Below are 16979 nucleotides of genomic sequence, written 5' to 3'. Positions count from 1 at the left end.
TCGAGTCGGTCAGGCTGTTGCCGGATAAGAATTGCGCCTTTATCTCTTTCCTTGACAGCAGCTCCGCCACCCACTTCCACTCAGACGCGATTTTGAAGAAGTTGTCGATTCGGGGCCAGGATATTAAGATCGGTTGGGGAAAGCCATCGCAGGTGCCTACCTCGGTCGCGCTTGCCGTGCAACAGTCAGGGGCTTCCCGAAACGTATACCTTGGCAATTTACCCGAAGATGTCGGAGAGGAGGAACTGCGTGAGGATCTCAGCAAGTTTGGCCCGATTGATACCGTCAAGATCGTGCGGGAGAAGGCTATTGGATTCGTCCACTTCCTGTCCATCGGAAACGCCATCAAAGCAGTCGCCCAGCTCCCCCAAGAGCCCAAGTGGCAAGCCCCAAGACGGGTTTACTATGGCAAGGACAGATGTGCTTACGTCTCGAAGACTCAACAGCAGAACGCCGCGCAATACCTTGGCATCGCCCCGGGATATGCCCATGTGTTGAACGGTGCCGACCGCGACCTGATCTCGAACGCCCTCGCCCAACAATCTGTTGCTGCTGCAGCTGTTGCAACCTCTGCTGGAGGAGTCAATAATCTAGGTAACCGAACAGTTTACCTCGGAAACATTCATCCTGAAACGACGATTGAGGAGATTTGCAACGTTGTTCGAGGTGGTCTCCTTCATCACATTCGATACATCCCAGACAAACACATCTGTTTTGTAACGTTTATCGATCCAACGTCGGCCGCTTCCTTCTACGCCCTCTCCAACCTCCAAGGATTGATGATCCACAACCGTCGTCTCAAGATCGGCTGGGGCAAACACTCTGGAGCACTTCCTCCTGCCATCGCTCTTGCGGTTAGCGGCGGTGCATCGCGAAATGTTTACATTGGTAATCTTGATGAATCATGGACGGAAGACCGGCTGAGACAAGACTTTTCGGAATATGGTGAGATTGAATTGGTCAACACTCTTCGGGAGAAGAGTTGTGCCTTCGTCAACTTCACCAACATTGCCAACGCTATTAAAGCGATTGAAGCCGTTCGTGGACGAGAAGAGTACAAGCGGTTTAAGGTTAATTTTGGAAAGGATCGATGCGGCAACCCCCCTCGTCAGATGAACAACAACCAGAACCAGGGTCAGCAGGCTGGTAGTGATGGTGTACAGTCGCCTTCTCCGATCAACGGACTACAACCAACCCGTAGCCAGACTGGACCCTCCGTCTCTCCCACTGGATCTGCAGCTCCTGGTTCCACTGCCGCAAGCTCTAATGGCCAATTCCCTAGCATTCAAGCCCCGACACCCGCGAACATCCTCAACACGGGTAACAACAACCCATTGATGATGTACCTCCAAGCTCAGCAGAACCAGCAACAACAGCAAGCTGAAGCCAACCTCCAGCATCAGCAACAACAGCAGCAGGTTCAGCAACAACAACAGCAAGCTTTTGCTTCTCAACAAGCCGCTTTCTATGGCGCTGATATGAACACTACTCCCCAGCCTCACCAATCTCACACCACCCACAACAGCACCTCGAGCTTCAGCTTGATCAATGGTAGCTCGAATGGAACTGGTGCCACTACCGTCGGCGGCCTGCTCGCCCCTTCCAACCTGAATGCTCGCGCTCAGCATGCCCGTGCCGTCAGTCTTCCAGTATTCACCCAGGGTCCTTTCACCCAGCCCGTACAACAATCCCAACCTCCCCAGCAAAGCTCATTTGGCAGCCTCAGCTCTGGTATTGGTGGCTTCGGCAGCGGAAATGGTGGATACGGCCTCGCCATTCAAGGCGACGGTGGCCTTCCAGGATGGGCCGAGGAAGAAGTCGGTGCGCAGTAAAAAGGGGGATCTACCAACCAATTTCTCTTCCACTTCATTGTGCGATACTTTGCTCCACTTAACCCATTTAGTCTCCACTTTTTGGACCCCATTATGTTATATCCCTGCATTTCTGGTCTGGTGTGGTCTTGGATCGGGTTCTGGCGCGAATATTTATCTTCGAGTTATCTTCGAATAGTCTTTGCTTTGGAACATGACGAGAGATCAATCGATCGAACTCTGTTTCTGTCTGGTTTTGGCCCGCGCGTGTGTGTTTGCTAGTACTGCCTTTAACTCTCCTTTTCGTTTTCCTGGATAATTCGCTCCTTAATACTCTCTTGTCCGCAACCCTTGTTTTACTAGCCTCCTGCTCTCTCGGCCTACCTTCTTTCTTTTTTGTTGTTTTGTTGGTCGATCGCGTGATTGAGATTCTTGTTGTACTCGTACGTCCCCGTGGAATGGCCTCTCGTGGAGGATTTAGTGGCATTGCCGGATGGAGCTGCGGAGGATGAATGAAATTTGGATACCTGAGGATTGGAATGAATGCGTGGAGATTTAGGAATTGGAGAGAGAGAGAACACTTATTCGCTAGTGGGTGAAACCACGGTAGCTATGTGGTAGTAGTTCTGTTCTAGATACCTATAGGGATTGGAAACTAGGGTAGGCAAGGAATGGCAGGCACTGGAAGGGAAGGGTAGAGGGATGGGTGAAATAATTCAATTGTTCTCCATAATTTAAGGGACTGATTGCACTATTGATGACTTGACTTTGCGCGTAGCTATCGAGCTGGTAGGATTACCCGGCCTTCGCGGTGTGCTGACAGAAGGGTGGATGGCTTGGATACACGATTCAGTCGCAACTTCTGCAACTGTCCCTGCACCTGGAGTCAACCTTCGGGCCTGGGTATCTACCCATGCATGCCGGCGCCTGTATGCGGACCATGCTCCTATCTTCCGGCCTTTGTTATCTCCACCAGCTGTCTCCCGTGATTGCACCCTCCAATCCGCTCAACCCCTCAGCCTCAGGACCTCACACCACATCCTCACAGTCGCCTCTATCTCGCCCTCGGCATTCGGCCGCTCCTTCGCCATCATAACCTCTCTAACCTCAACTTTCCCAAAATCCAACCCCAACTTAACCACATCCCACGCCGCGCGAACCTTGCATTCGAAGTCTGTCCAATCCACTTCCTCGGTTGTCGTATCCTGGCTCCCGCCGTCTAGGAACGTAAAGCCTAAGTCGTCGGGATCTTGGTTGTGATAGTCTTTGTTTTGGATATCTTTGAGCTCATCTTCGTACACAGCCGTCACGCAGACGACAACGCCAGGAGATGTCGTGCTAGACGCAGACGCAGCGCCGGCGCGCGAGGCGCGGATCTCGCCGACGTGAATGATGAATTGGCCGGCAGTGTAGGTCATGCCGTTTGGGATTTGCAGCGCTTGCCGGAAGCCCCATAGCGGAGAGAACTGGTTGCACAAGAAGCTAATGTGGGAATCGGATTGCGAGGAGGGGATTGCGATAATGGACCCCGAGGCTGCGGGGGTGAGCGAGAGCGAGAGCGTAGAAGACTGCGAGAATTGCTGTGTCGGCGCCGGGGTTGACGCTTGAGATTGAGAGTTCGGCTCGGATTTGATCTGTGTGTGCTGTGGGGTTTGTGTAGGAGGGATGAAGGGTTGGATGTAGCAGTATGCCTTTCCCTGGCTGAGGTGAGAGAGCTGGAGGATGTGCTGATATGAGGGTGGTTGTGAGGGAGGGGGGATGGAGCGCAGGAGGCGGTGACTTAAAGCCCAGGGGGATTGGCGCGTTGCGAAGTCGAATTGCGCTTCAATGTTGTTGATGAGTGCGGTGAAGTTCTTCGTCGACGCGTCGGCCGCGTTGATAGGACTAGGGATGAACCACAGGCTGCGAGGAGAGGGATAATTAATGCTGATTCATAACGTTGAAGGGACTGGAGGGTAGAACTCACCCGCTGTACTTCATTTTGACTATCTCAGGCACTTTCCACGGTTCCACGAGTCCAGCTTTGTGTTTCAGGGTTACCGTGGGAGAGGGTTGTACGCGAGGATGGGTTGAACAGGTGGGCTGGTGGACTGGTGGGCTGGTCGTACCAGTGAGGATGGAAGCTACCCCAGTTTGTACATGAATTTATCCCTGAGAGCCCCCATCCCAATTGTCCTTCTCGAACGGAGAAGAATGAAGGGCAACGCCGTCTGTGAATGTTTGGTTCAAGCTGCATTTAGATCGACACGGGGATGTTCACTAGCGGCCGCGCGACGATAAGCGATCATGACGGAGACTGTCAGGCCAGGCCATCTCAACATGTTCTCCTTACTGTGCCCCTTCCTTTTCTTAGCCCACTGGTACTCAGTGTTTAGATTTCGTTCCTTTTAGTTTCCCTCCTGGCGTGTCTCATTTCCATCATTGCCTCTCTAATCACTCTTAATTCCCCTTCCCAGCTCTTCGTAACTCTTCATGGGTATCGATCCTTCGGACTTTGGCCTCCTTTCTTTCTAGCTCTTGTAAATTCACTTCTGGAGTAATTCTCCCGGTCTCACTCGTTCTTTTAGAGACCAATTGTACTACTCAAATGCTAGATCTTTTCTAACCCCCCCCGGCTCACCACAATGGGCTTCGTCATCCGTCGATTCTTCGTTCTCTGCATCTCCGCCTGTTTCCTCATCCTTGCTTTACGTCAGCTCACCCAAAGGGATGAATTACCCTCCCCGACAGTGACATCCTCGTCACGAATCAGCCGTCCAGTGAAATGGAAGGATGTTCCCCTCCGCTATCCTGTCTCGTCCATGATAGCCCTCCCGTCCGGCACCCCAGCCGAAATCCCGAAGATCCAGCACGAATTCGTAGCGGAGACGGAACACAACAGGCAAGAGCGAGAAGAGAGACTAGCAGACGTGAAAGAGACATTTCTACATTCTTGGGAGGGGTACAAGAAGCACGCTTGGCTCCAAGACGAACTCACTCCTGTTTCTGGTGGATATAAAAATGGATTTGGGATGCGGGCTGCCACAATGGTTGATACTTTAGATACACTTTTGATTATGGGACTGGATAAGGAGTTTAAAAAAGCGCTATCGGCGTTGAAAAGGATTGATTTTACTACTTCCGGAGAAACCACGATGAATCTTTTTGAGACTACGATTCGATATTTGGGCGGCCTTCTCAGTGCGTACGACTTGAGCGAGGGGAAGCATCGTATTCTGCTGGATAAAGCAGTACAATTGGGGGATATGCTCTATCTTGCTTTTGACACCCCGAATCGCTTACCGATAACTCGATGGGATTGGGCTAAGTATGCTCCTCTCCTCGATGTTGCTGGCATTGCTAATCATCATACAGTGGGGCTCTAGATGGCGAGCAAGAAGCTCCTAACCAAGCTCTTAGCGCTGAGCTTGGTTCCCTGAGTCTTGAATTCACACGATTGTCTCAGTTAACCGGCGAGCCGAAGTACTTTGATGCTGTACAGCGCATCTCAAATCAGTTTGAGAAGCACCAGAATGACACTACCATTCCAGGACTTTTCCCTATCATTGTCAATCCGCTCGACGAGTCCTTCGATGCCCACCGGACCTTCACGTTCGGTGGCATGTCGGATTCCCTGTATGAGTACTTCCCGAAGCAGCACATGCTCCTTGGGGGCCTGGTGGACCAACACCGAAAATTATACGAAGGCGCCATTGAGGCCGCAAAGAAATATCTCTTCTTTCGTCCGCTGAATCCTGGGAATCAAAATATCCTACTATCTGGAACCGTTAGCAAAAACGCTGCAGACCACATCAAACTCCAGCCAGAAGGCCAACACCTTGCATGCTTCGCCGGCGGCATGGTCGGCATTGGGTCCAAAATCTTTGATCGCCCGGATGAGCTTGATATCGCGAGAAAACTCGTCGACGGCTGCATCTGGGCTTACGACTCCATGCCAACTGGAATTATGCCGGAGTCCTTCACAGTGGTGCCTTGTTCGGAGCCAGATGATTGTACATACAGCACTGAAAAGTGGCATGCAGAAGTAATGAACCAGCGTAGTTTCGCACGGACTATGGATGTTGCTAGAATTATTCGAGAGGATGGGTTACAGCCTGGTTATACCGAGATCTCGGATAAGAGATTCTTGCTACGGTTTGAAACCCCTTTCATCCCCATTCCATTCCATCCATTCCATCCATTCCATCCTATCCTATCCCACGACAACATACGCTCCTTCTAACCAGGGATAATTAGCCCAGAAGCAATCGAATCTGTCTTCATCCTCTACCGTATAACCGGCGACCACACTCTTCAAGACGCCGCCTGGCGCATGTTCCAAGCCATCAAGAACTCGACGCGAACCAACATCTCCAACTCCGCCATCGCGGATGTCACATGTCCCCCCGGACAAGAGTCTGAGAAATTGGATTCTTGTGAGAGCTTCTGGATGGCGGAGACGTTGAAGTACTTTTATTTGATCTTCTCTGAGCCTGAGCTTGTCAGTTTGGATGAGTGGGTTTTGTGAGTTTGTACTGGTGGAGAGTGAGATGCGAGATAGGTTAGCTAACAGAGTGTAGTAATACTGAGGCGCATCCGCTGCGCAGGCCACAGAGGACGTAAATGAGTCTACGTATTATTGGGAACAGAATTAAGAACATTTTGTAAAGCTAGGAGGAAATTAGAACCGGTTTATTCGGTATTCAAAGGATACGGTTTGGCGCTGAAGGTATATAAACGCATTACACTGGCGTTCGTCACTTGGGCTTTGGGATAAAACTGGGTGTTCTATTGGGCAGAAATATCCCCAAAGGGTCTAGACATACAAATTCTTTAATACGCAAGGATAAGCAGTTTAATTGGTACTCTCAAGACCCTGAACCTATGTCACTTGAGCCTAACAGGCACCTAGACACTTCAGCTAACCATTTCCACTTCCCTCGTCGCCTTCTCCTACGTCTATCTACGTTTTCTAGCTACCGAACATTCCCACTCTAAATGATCACTTTCCATCCAGCCGGATTTCCTACCGGTCACTTCTTCTGTTCTCTCAAATGCCTCATTCTCATTCTCTAGCTACTATCTTCCGACTTTATCTTTCAATATTCCTCACTCCCAGCATCAAAATCCCAAGTCCTAGCCTCCAGGGGGGTTTTATTTTCTCACCATATCCCGCTCACCGACGGTAGATTTCATGGCCATTTGGTACAAGTCGATACTACCCTTCGGGCGGTTGAGGAGGATTTTAGCTTATGTTAGCTTTGGTATTATCTGTACCCTTGCAATGGACGCTGGACATGTTCAATATTCCTCGTTTACATCCAGCGTTGTACCATTAACATGAGAGTCGACCGTAGCCTTGCGAGTGAGGGAAAAAATGCTACGAGGTACCAGGACGCGACCATCAGAGATGCGGTTCTCAGCTGACGTGCGTAGTGAAGCTGCAAGTCTAAATCCACCATTGGTTAGGCAAGACTGTTTCACTTCATCTGGAGTTTGGGATGGATCTTAGGATATTCACTAAACAACGAATCTGCACTCATTCTTCTTATGTTTAGAGAGTCTCCTTGATCAAAACCGGACTTTCGAGCAAGATTAAAAGCGTAGGTAGGTGGGGCGTCCTCACCACAAACCCCATTCATGCATACAGAACGCCCATCGAAAATCCTACAAGAAACAACAAACAGTACAAGTACTTCGCGCTCACCAACATCGACATCTTAGTAAATCTATCAGCGCCTGCCACTGCGCTTCTAGCGTCTTGCATTGCTCGCCCGGGATATACTAGCATCTGCGGCTTACACAATTTCTGTAAGTATTCCACCACAGCGTGTGCTTCGAACAGAGCTGCAACTTGTATTGGCGTGCGTGAATCAAGGTCTAGAGCATCCAGATCTGACGCCGCCCCAAGTTCGAGGAGCTTTATTACCGCAGCTAATTTGCCCTTCGAGGCTGCGTGGTGCAGAACAGTACGACCTGTTTTGTCTCTTGCGCGGATGGAATGTCCTCGTAAATTTAGGAAGTCAATCAGTTGAATGCGGCGACTCTCGGTGGCGTAGTGCATCAGAGTGTGACCGTGGTGGTCTGGTTGCTCTAATGCTTCGATCCCTTGCTCAAATAAGTATTTAACGAGTTCTAGGTTCCCTCTTCGAAGCGCTAGGTGAAGTATTGTTCGTCCCTCATGGTCAGTCGAACAGATGTTGGAAGGATGTGGACCTAGCGAACGAGCTATGTCTTCTGGGCTAGACTGCTTGGTAAAAGACACGTAGTGAGAAATAGTCATCCCTTCGCTATCTCTTATAGTCGTATCTATGTTGTCCCGATGAAACTCGAGTATTTTCCGAAGGTTCTCATTGAAATAGGTGTGGAGCGGCGTTTTTTTACCTAAGTCTTGGTGGAGCATATTGGCTCCAGACGAGATAAGGCACCTTGAGACTTCGTAGTCACACATGCAAGCCACGGCGATGTGCAAAGGCGTCCTACATGCGCCCATCAATCCGGAACATGTCACAGCAACAGTTTCCGTACTTACTCGCTTTGATCATTGGTGGCATTGACATCGGCTCCGTGTCGAAGAAGCTCCTTTACTAGACTGGTCTGATTTCTTGAAACCGCGATCTGCATAAATTAGCATTTCCCCCAGCTTTTCTATGCGACATATTCACTTGCATGAAGTAGCGTATCTCCATTCGCAGTCTGGTCCGTTACCCTTACATCGCTCTTGGTCAGAAGCTTCCTTAAAGTCAGCCAGTCTCCGCACACCGCGGCGAGATATGCTGGATGGTCGATAGTCATCAAAGACGAGACCCGCAGCTGAAACCGGAGGCTGACGTCCGACCACTGTGCAAACTGATATAGAAAGAACGTTGCGATCGATAGCCTCAATTTGATCCTTGTTGGTTGGACCATGAATGATATCGAATATCCACTTTGTGCTGATAGGACGTTATAGGTTTCTTGCCCCTGCGCTGACCATCGTCTAGTGATAACGTGCCCGGCGCGGAAATTCGCTGCTATTAAGCTCCCTCCGATCTCACAGAACCTATCAACCCTAAGATCTATTGGGTCCACAAGCTTGGATAGGTATCGTTCTAACTGATTGGAAGGCTGGTGGGCGTCTGTGCTGGCACTGAAGGTTGAGTCGAGAGGGGCAGAGTCTTCGACCATGCGATTCACCACATAACGGCTCTTTATTGGTCTATTTACTTCACATAAGTTGTTTGTCATAGCTCTTTCAGGGCGTATCGCTGGCGGAGCCTCTGCGCCGGCTGGGGAGGTCTGCTCCAAGATCCGCATTAGAAGTTTTCTGTGCGCTATCAGAGCCACCCATTTTTTATCTTGACAGCGAATACCTACAGATTTACGACCGATGCAGCTTGGACGAAAACTGTATTCCATTGCTCTAGCGAACTATAGAATTTCCTCAAGTGACGATCTGATGCTAGCCATTTGCATCGTTCCCAAACTCTCTGAATTCGATGCTGATCTAGCATGCTGCATTTGACTTGGACTTTCGTCTTGATCCTGTACACTTTCTGTAGAAATTCGACTAATTGCAACTGTAGATCTGGTTCGAATTGGAGATCGGGCGGCAGTTGGCCATATGCTTGCATAAGGTTCGAGAGGGATTGGTGCAAGCATCTTAGCTTGTCTGCTTGTGATTTGATCTCGGATGGAGCGTCGGAGATGTCAAAGATGAAATTGTAAATGAACTGGCAAGTCCCACCAGCAGCAGATAGCAGTGTTAACAGGGAGGCAGAAACGGACACTGGGTCCATGGTGTGCAGAATCTCTCGAGGTGTGAGAGCAGCCGGAAGTCGTTATAAGGATTCAGCAGCTTACTGGTGCATGAGGCAATAATCGAGGCTTTCAGGTCAAGGCATAATCGGCCATGGAAACTACCCGGGTCGTGAGGCTGGCGATATTCCAAGGCCGGGGACCGTAAAATAGTGTAGGGGAAGGCTGCACTGATCTTGATGGTAGCGTTTCAATTGGGTGACGGGGACACATGCAGAAGGCTGAATCAAGCTGCATATTGGAGAAGTTGCGCAAGGCAACGGCCAAACTTCTTCAATGCCTTATACTCGATAGCACCGGCAAGAAAAAACTGCGACCGTGACATCCAGGCATCTGCACATTCTGGGCTCGAAGAAAAGGTCACATCACTGCGAAACGTCCTCGATGACTGGTGTGTGTCCGACGAGGCTGACAAGGAAATCAGGCTTTGAAAAGCGCACAGCATGACACGACCAGCTACTCCAGAAGGCGCCTACCAGACGGCAGAGAAATATAAGGAGGGAGACAAGGTGTGGGTACTCAGCAATGGTATGGTTTTTGTATTCCCATAGCAGTTCGATGACATGCTAAGCTTGAAGAGACAAGTGGAGAGCGGGAATCGTCGGGGCTGGTGATTATTCAACTGACGAGAAGTACTCCGTCAAGATTGGAGATGCGGAGACTGGGAGGATATTCGCGAATGACAAAATAAGGAAGCGTCTATAAGTGCCCAAGGGGGAGAACGTAAGCTGTTCAGCAAGGCAAATACAGAAGATGATCGCGAATATCGTCGTTGTGGACGCACACAAGCTCCCGAGACTTTTCATTCACGTCACCAGCGAATTGGAGCTTATTCATCCGATAAATCTGTCGTGTGGTACAGCGTCGACAATCTAGGCTAAAGACTATGGTTTTCCATAGGGTCCGGACATAATCCAATGTTGTCGTTCTAATCACGTGATATTGCGCCCCTGCAGCTTGGCTGGATGAGGCCGAAAGCTGTATTGTTTATTTTGGAGCTGGCGCCTTGTCCCGTTCTGATACAATGAACCTTATCACGATGCACATCCACCAAATCCAGCCAAAGCTCCCCCACATTACCGGACAAGCTTGTTGGATGCAGGAGATCGTTCACGATGGTCTTTCCCGAACAGGACGCTCCCGTTCGAGGTCAGGTGTGTGGTCAAAGCCTTGGCTAACCCTTGCCCTACCTAACTTTCGCCTCCTTCTCTCATCAGTCACGTACAACACTTGCGACAACCACTTGCGACAACCACTTTCGACAACGTCCACGACAACCTATGCAGCTGCCCAAGTGCAGTCATGCCCTCTGCAAAGGGTAGCAAGCGTCCCCTAGAGTTCATCCGCTCACGTTTCCGTCGCACGCCTCCTGCTCTCAAGACCTTGTTCGGTTGGTCTGTACTGGCTTTCGTGCCCGGCGTCGACGAAGAGAAAATCGGAAACTACATTGGGAAGCAATTGTAAGGCGCACATAGCTATATTCCCTGGAACCAGCTGACTGATAAAGCGTGCCGAAACGAAGCCCTTATACCACCGACGTACCCAATGTTGCTCCCATGAATTCGGCACAGTCGGCACCTTCACAATCATCTCAACCAATCGAGGGCACGACATCTGAGTCAATGTCTGCTGAGAGGCCAAGCGAAACGTCGACTTCCAGCTGCCAGGATTCCTCACAAATGATATCGCGTTCGTCGAGTAGAAGCTCGATATCCATATACATCCCGCGGGCCTCTGCTTGCTAGAACCCTTCGAATCCTGGCGTTAATGTGTATATGCGTCTGAGTGTATATTTTTGGGGCGGATTAGCAGCGGATTAGCAGCGGATCTATATTTACATATACCCAGGCGGCGTCAAAGGGTTCAGATTGGGTTTAGGAAAGGTGGCCAATGGCCACCCGGATGGTGGAAACAGTTCCTCTTGGTTTAAAGACCCATCGCTGAATGATTGGGCATTGAGAGACATGGCTACTAGTTCAGAATAGCTATATCCGATTGGATTAATTCTATGCTCGGCATCCTAGTACTCTGGCATCCTAAAAGTACCTAGGCAAGACACATTTTACTCAATCAATAAAGCAACGCCAGCTATACAGCGCATTCTCACAGTAATATAACATTATACAAAGCCCATTCCTTCTTTTGCCTCAAGCTTAAAGACTACTGGGCAGCTTTCCATTGAAATTCCCTTTTGATCTGTTGCGCGGCCTCGTGATTGCCAGCGACTTCGAGGGCTTTAGCAAGGTATTCAGCGCAACGCAAGGTGTGTCCATGGAGTTTACCATATTGGTCTCTATAATCTTTGAGCAGCCCCGCCAGCGTATCAGCTGCTTTCTTTTGGAGCTCGGTATCGGATGAACCAGCCCAGACACGAGCGAGTTTACACTGTAGATCCCATTTATGTATTTCTGCTCGATCCTTCATCTTGCACTCGGATTCGACAGCTTCGACACGTGACGCCAGAAATTCTGCAGCTTTGTGTAGCGCGTCCGGCTCACCGGTTTCGAATGATACATCAGCGTCTATCTCCTCAATCTCTAGAAGCAACGAGCTGTGCTCTTCCTTAAACCAGTGAGACGAAGCTCTCCGAGCGACTTGGAGGCTACTGAAAGCCTTGCCAAGCTGCTGTTTGCGTTCGTCCTGATCGGCGTTTGTGAGTCGAGCTTTCGCTAGGTGAGCTCGTGCTTGCTCTATTTGCAAACGGATCGCGTAAGTGCGTGCCTTCTTTACTTTCCATTTCTGTGGAGCAGCAAGTATTGGCTCCCCGTTTTTAATAGTGAGATGTAGGTCGCAAGATCCTGTCAACAACGCGAGCGACTCGTCTGGCCGCGAAGACTTATTCCAAAGCTGAGCAGACAGGAGAGTCCATTTAACTCGCTCCATTTCGTTGTCTTGACTATTTGCTTCTGTTTCTAGATCCTTCAGTAGGAACTCTGCTTCCTCTCGATGCTGTTCGGCTGTTCCAGACGATGATGAAATGTACGCCTGGGTCAGGAGGTGGCGGAGGGGTGAACGGTACTTTTGTTCTCGATAGTGGTTGAACATGAACCGAAGAACGTCAATTGCGGCTTCATAGTACGCGTCGTCTAGATACAGCTGAGAGAATGTGTGCACAGCTTCGACCATGTCGTTGGAGACACCGTATTTTACTGGCTGTTGGCCCTTTGACCGTACGAAGTCCAGAAAGCGGTCGAAGTGCGCCCTGAATTTCACCATGCGAAGGTAACAGTATTGTCCGCGTCTGCTAGCTCCTGGAGTGAAGTCCCCTTTTGTTTCCTTTCGATAAAGGCGAAGCAAAATCTTCAACGCGAACTCATGTAGTTTGAGCAATTCGACAATGCTTAATCGCTCTTCGACCCAGTCGTGTACGGCTCCATGGAGAAATTCGGGCATGTAGTAGTTGTTTTGCTTGTCCTGGGTTAGAAATGATAGATTCCTCAACTCCCCAAGCATCTTGTCGAATCGGCTATGACCTTCAGACATCATCTCGATCAAGGGTGAATGCATGTCCTGGCCGAGGCAAGAGAGCTTCCCTAACACATGCATGTCATCACAAGGCCATAGTCCTGAAGGATCCTTCTCATTCCGGCGGAGTGCAGACTCGCGAATGAGTGAGCTGAATAATTTATCAGCGTAAAATGCGGGTGTAATGCCTCGCTTCTTATCGCTGTACCCAGCCTTGACTGCGTCATGGATTGTTTCTCGTCTTCCAGCTTTCAGGTCATGGTAGAGTCTTTCGGCAGAGATTGAGTACTGTGCCAAGTATGTGGCTACAAATTTGGTATGATCAGGCAGATATATTTTTTCCAGAAGATAGTTCGAGATGTTCTTATTGTCCATGACAGGGTCCCGGTTGTAATAACGGAAGATGGCTCGCCGATCCTCTAATTCCAGATTGTTGACTTGCAGGCACACCTCCTCCTGAAATGCCATGAAATGTTTGCAGATAGCCCTGCTCACTGTAGTGATCAATATCTGCCCACAGTTTGTGGGCAGTTCTTCTGCAACCCTCTTTGCAAAATCCTCGTCATCGAGACTGTCCAATACCATTATCCAGGGCCCGTTATCGCATTCAGTTAGCCAATCTCTCACATCGACGGTATTCTTTCTTTCAGCTTCTAGGTCACTAGCATTTATCTTGTTGTATATTGCTTTCAGCGATAGATCGAATTCGCCTCGATTTGCCGCGTTAACCCAAAACGTGTGCTTTCTATCTTCTGGCCGAGCAGGATCGCGATATCTGTCCGCGTGGCGATATGCCAAATGTGACTTCCTAACCAGATGAGTTAAAATAAGCCCACTGACAGATGAGCTGGAACGCTTACCCTACGCCGGGAAGTCCCCACAGTCCAACGCAATTTGACTCCTTGAAGCCTTTCGTGATCTTCGCATCGATCTTATGGCGGCTGAAAAACCTATTATGTTGGTAATCGAACGGTAGGGCATAATCACTCAGTGTCGAGTAGCGCGGCTTGGAACACAGATTCCCCGCCCTCTCTCTTCGAGCTAGCTCTCCTGTGGTCGTCGGCTCGTTGTTCGACCAATTGTGCTCTTCAAGAATGGTTTTCCACCAGACTGGTCTATCCTTCGATATAGCTCTACGTAACGGATTGTGTTGATTGTCTAGAGCAGTGAGAGGTGCTCTGGCTCCTTGCACAAGATTTCGAAATCTGGTCTTCAGTACTTCTTCCTTTTCATCTCGATTGCGCATGAAGTAAAGCTCCATGTCCACCTCCCACGCAAATATTCTCTGTTTCCGACTTTTAAGCATGGACTTAATCATATCAACAACCGTGCTAAAGTGGGCATCGTTGTTATTCATTTTCAAATGATCGGATATCCAAAGCCTGACGATATTTGTGTTATTGTGGAATGATTGATCTTTTCCTTTCACTAGGCGCTGCATAGGACCAGTGAACGCGTGGATTGTGTTTTCTCGTCTCAGCGTGGTGAACCTGGGTAATCCGTTCGGCGACCAGCCATACTTGTAAACCGTTGCCAACTCTAGAAACACGCAGCCTAGGCCATATATGTCGAAGGCACGGCCATGTTTCTCAAGGTTCAGCTTATCATGGCCAGTGAAGTACTCCGGGGGTCGATACTCGTAGGTCCCGAAGTCATTGCCCTCAGTGTGCAAAATTCCTGTGCCATCTTCCACTCTCCTAAGGTGCGCCTTGCCGAAGTCGCAGATCTTCCAGCAATATGCTGTTCCGTGACAGAACAATAGTATGTTACTTGGTTTCAAATCATGATGAACCCCTATGATCTGGTCGATCTCGCGATGGATGTATGCCAATCCAGAAACGATTTCCTGCATGGAGCGGAATATGAAGTCTTGGCGGGCGTGCGTCTCATTCAGGCCTTCTGGAGCAGTCTCTAGAGTCAACCATTTCCTCATGTCACCGCCTGTAGCGAAAGGAAACAGCATGTATAGGATATGTTCCGAAGAGTCCTCGGTTACAGGCTCTTCACTTTGTGCGGAGAAACTCGCGAACAGTGGCACAATGTTATCATGCTTGCGCGCACGGAGGGTGTTGACTTCCTGCAATATCTTTGACCAAGGTTCGCCATCCTCCCCCCCGACCGTTTTGTATGCTACGAGGCTGCCCTGGAAATTGATCAGCAACATGGACCAGTTCGAGAATTTTCCGGCAACAATCCAAGGAACGGTGTAATCAAGCGTTGAGTCCAAAAACGTACCGGCTCATAACCCTCTGCCTCCAAGTGCCCAGGTGCAATTTCAACCTGGCATACCACACCGCCCGACCCATGGCCAACTTCTTTCGGTTTTCTCACGAAGGGAAACCTGAAGTGCTTTGATGAGAACTTTCGATGAGTGTCAGGAGTAAGGACAGGAGGTATGATCCATTGGTTCATGACAACATATTCGGCGATATCTTCTAATGCTGTTTTAAGCAGATCCTCAAGTAAACATTGCGGTGCCTCCGCGCCATGTTTTCTGCTAAAGATCCGGTCGTCGATGCGAGGTTGGCATCGATAAGCAGCAACAATCCACTCCGAACGGCCCGAGTAGAGTAGGATCGCGTACAGCTTCTTGGAGGAGGCGAGAACGTAACTGTGCAGTCCCTCTAGTTCTTGAAAATCTTCGCTATTAAATCCTTGTTTCTTGAGATCGTCTTCCAAACTTTGTCGGAGGTCCTTTGTATTGTCTACGAATAAGTTCTTGACAAAGTCGACTGAAAGGACACCGGTTTTCCTGTATTTTCGGCTATAACTAGTTCTTTCTATCTCGTCTAAAATCTTTTCTCTAAGTTGGGGTGGGTTGGTCATATTAAATGATTGCGGACACACTTTCCTGGGCTGCCGATCGATTGAGAGCAAGATAGGTTGTAAAGGATCTTCGCACTAGAGAGCCGTACAGAATTGCGAACACAGCAGAAGTGGCCGACAGTCGAGCCTCAACGTGGCATTTTGCAGGCTGACCGAAGACGGAGGACCAGAACACAGCCTTGGGCTGAGCAGTGATTGCAGAAAGATGAGGCGGACGAGTCTGCTTGCCCATCACCCTCTGACCGGTCATTAAGGGGAGTCTCTTAACAATAGATCTAATCAAGTCCACGTCCTTTAAACGCCTAACGCGAAAAGCACCAGGCTGTGTATTTAAGTGGGGTGCATGCGATTTCCCAGCTGACATGTGTGTAGCGAAGCTGCAAGTCAGAATCCAGTAGCGAATCACTCTCGTCAAGACTTCGCTCAAGACCAATGATGTTTTGCGTTGCAGAAGTCCTCCAAAGTTCATCGTATCTAGGGCTAGGAATCTGCCTAGGCGTCTAATCGGGCTTTGCGGAGTCGAAAAGCGTGCCAGAGCTGTACCGTCTTTCACCCTGCCTGAGCGATGGTGGCGAATGTTTTGCTTGCTGACGTGTCCATACCTCTACCTGCCCAGAATTTGATGATTGCAGGAACTCGAATGCATTCTATCAGAGTTCGTCAAGCTCAGTCACCTTGAATAAGAAATATTCCATGAGACACTCATTGTCCAATAGATATTTCTCTAATTAGTCTACACCCAAAGGAGGAAGCAATGGAGAGAAAAAGAGCCTCCCCTGTAGGACTTAGAAAGGCCCCTGGAGACTCCATAAGGTCCTATTAATTGTTTCGGGCTAAATTTATCCACCTTAAACTCCCATGAAGTGGCATCATCTTCACCTTCTTCCACGATACCAGTTTGGACCTATGTGAGGGATTTCACAGATTGACTTTTAGGAAGTTTCTTCTCGTTCTTTGAACATAATATGGATGATGCTCGAGCATAGAATGTATGGCAACGTCGTGTTAACCGGGGAGCTGTCTTCTAAGTAGTTAAAGCAAAGGTAGCATATAAATTTAGGAGGGAAGTCCTTCGCGACCTTGGTTATCCAAGTGAAGGTG

At 49.4% G+C, this 16979-nt stretch overlaps 6 protein-coding genes across 6 annotated transcripts; 2 read left to right on the top strand and 4 right to left on the bottom strand.

Annotated features, from left to right (window-relative positions):
* Positions 1–1878: 1878 nt before the first annotated feature.
* On the bottom strand, positions 1879–2564 carry BDR25DRAFT_1008 (uncharacterized protein). Its single transcript, XM_033683434.1, has one exon. It carries the CDS (start codon positions 2296–2298, stop codon positions 1924–1926), a length of 375 nt encoding a protein of 124 aa, XP_033554300.1. The 5' UTR covers positions 2299–2564; the 3' UTR covers positions 1879–1923.
* A 127-nt stretch (positions 2565–2691) lies between these two features.
* BDR25DRAFT_299390 (uncharacterized protein) lies at positions 2692–4010 on the bottom strand. The gene is made up of 2 exons (XM_033689140.1): positions 3778–4010; positions 2692–3713 (listed from the first exon to the last, which is right to left on the bottom strand). The coding sequence occupies exons 1-2, from the start codon at positions 3789–3791 to the stop codon at positions 2819–2821; spliced, it is 909 nt and encodes a 302-aa protein (XP_033554299.1). The 5' UTR covers positions 3792–4010; the 3' UTR covers positions 2692–2818.
* Positions 4011–4132: 122 nt separating this feature from the next.
* BDR25DRAFT_330246 (class I alpha-mannosidase-like protein) lies at positions 4133–6597 on the top strand. Its single transcript, XM_033692517.1, has 4 exons — positions 4133–5118; positions 5166–5945; positions 6048–6314; positions 6371–6597. Exons 1-4 carry the CDS (start codon positions 4436–4438, stop codon positions 6411–6413), a joined length of 1773 nt encoding a protein of 590 aa, XP_033554298.1. The 5' UTR covers positions 4133–4435; the 3' UTR covers positions 6414–6597.
* An 824-nt stretch (positions 6598–7421) lies between these two features.
* On the bottom strand, positions 7422–9096 carry BDR25DRAFT_274602 (ankyrin). Its single transcript, XM_033687419.1, has 3 exons — positions 8460–9096; positions 8323–8408; positions 7422–8269 (listed from the first exon to the last, which is right to left on the bottom strand). The coding sequence occupies exons 1-3, from the start codon at positions 9084–9086 to the stop codon at positions 7429–7431; spliced, it is 1554 nt and encodes a 517-aa protein (XP_033554297.1). The 5' UTR covers positions 9087–9096; the 3' UTR covers positions 7422–7428.
* Positions 9097–10619: 1523 nt separating this feature from the next.
* Positions 10620–11653, top strand: BDR25DRAFT_299387 (uncharacterized protein). Its single transcript, XM_033689139.1, has 2 exons — positions 10620–11047; positions 11110–11653. The coding sequence occupies exons 1-2, from the start codon at positions 10890–10892 to the stop codon at positions 11330–11332; spliced, it is 381 nt and encodes a 126-aa protein (XP_033554296.1). The 5' UTR covers positions 10620–10889; the 3' UTR covers positions 11333–11653.
* BDR25DRAFT_364267 (uncharacterized protein) lies at positions 11541–16128 on the bottom strand (the record flags this gene model as incomplete). The annotated part of the gene is made up of 4 exons (XM_033696837.1): positions 11541–13860; positions 13913–15195; positions 15288–15841; positions 15900–16128. The coding sequence occupies 4 exons, from the start codon at positions 16126–16128 to the stop codon at positions 11748–11750; spliced, it is 4179 nt and encodes a 1392-aa protein (XP_033554295.1). The 3' UTR covers positions 11541–11747.
* Between the last annotated feature and the right edge of the window lie 851 nt (positions 16129–16979).

This window comes from Lindgomyces ingoldianus (genome assembly GCF_010093535.1).
Source record: "Lindgomyces ingoldianus strain ATCC 200398 unplaced genomic scaffold BDR25scaffold_1, whole genome shotgun sequence".
Classification (NCBI taxonomy): domain Eukaryota; kingdom Fungi; phylum Ascomycota; class Dothideomycetes; order Pleosporales; family Lindgomycetaceae; genus Lindgomyces; species Lindgomyces ingoldianus.
Note: the sequence above shows the minus strand (reverse complement) of the source record. Positions and strands in the feature narration are given on the sequence as shown.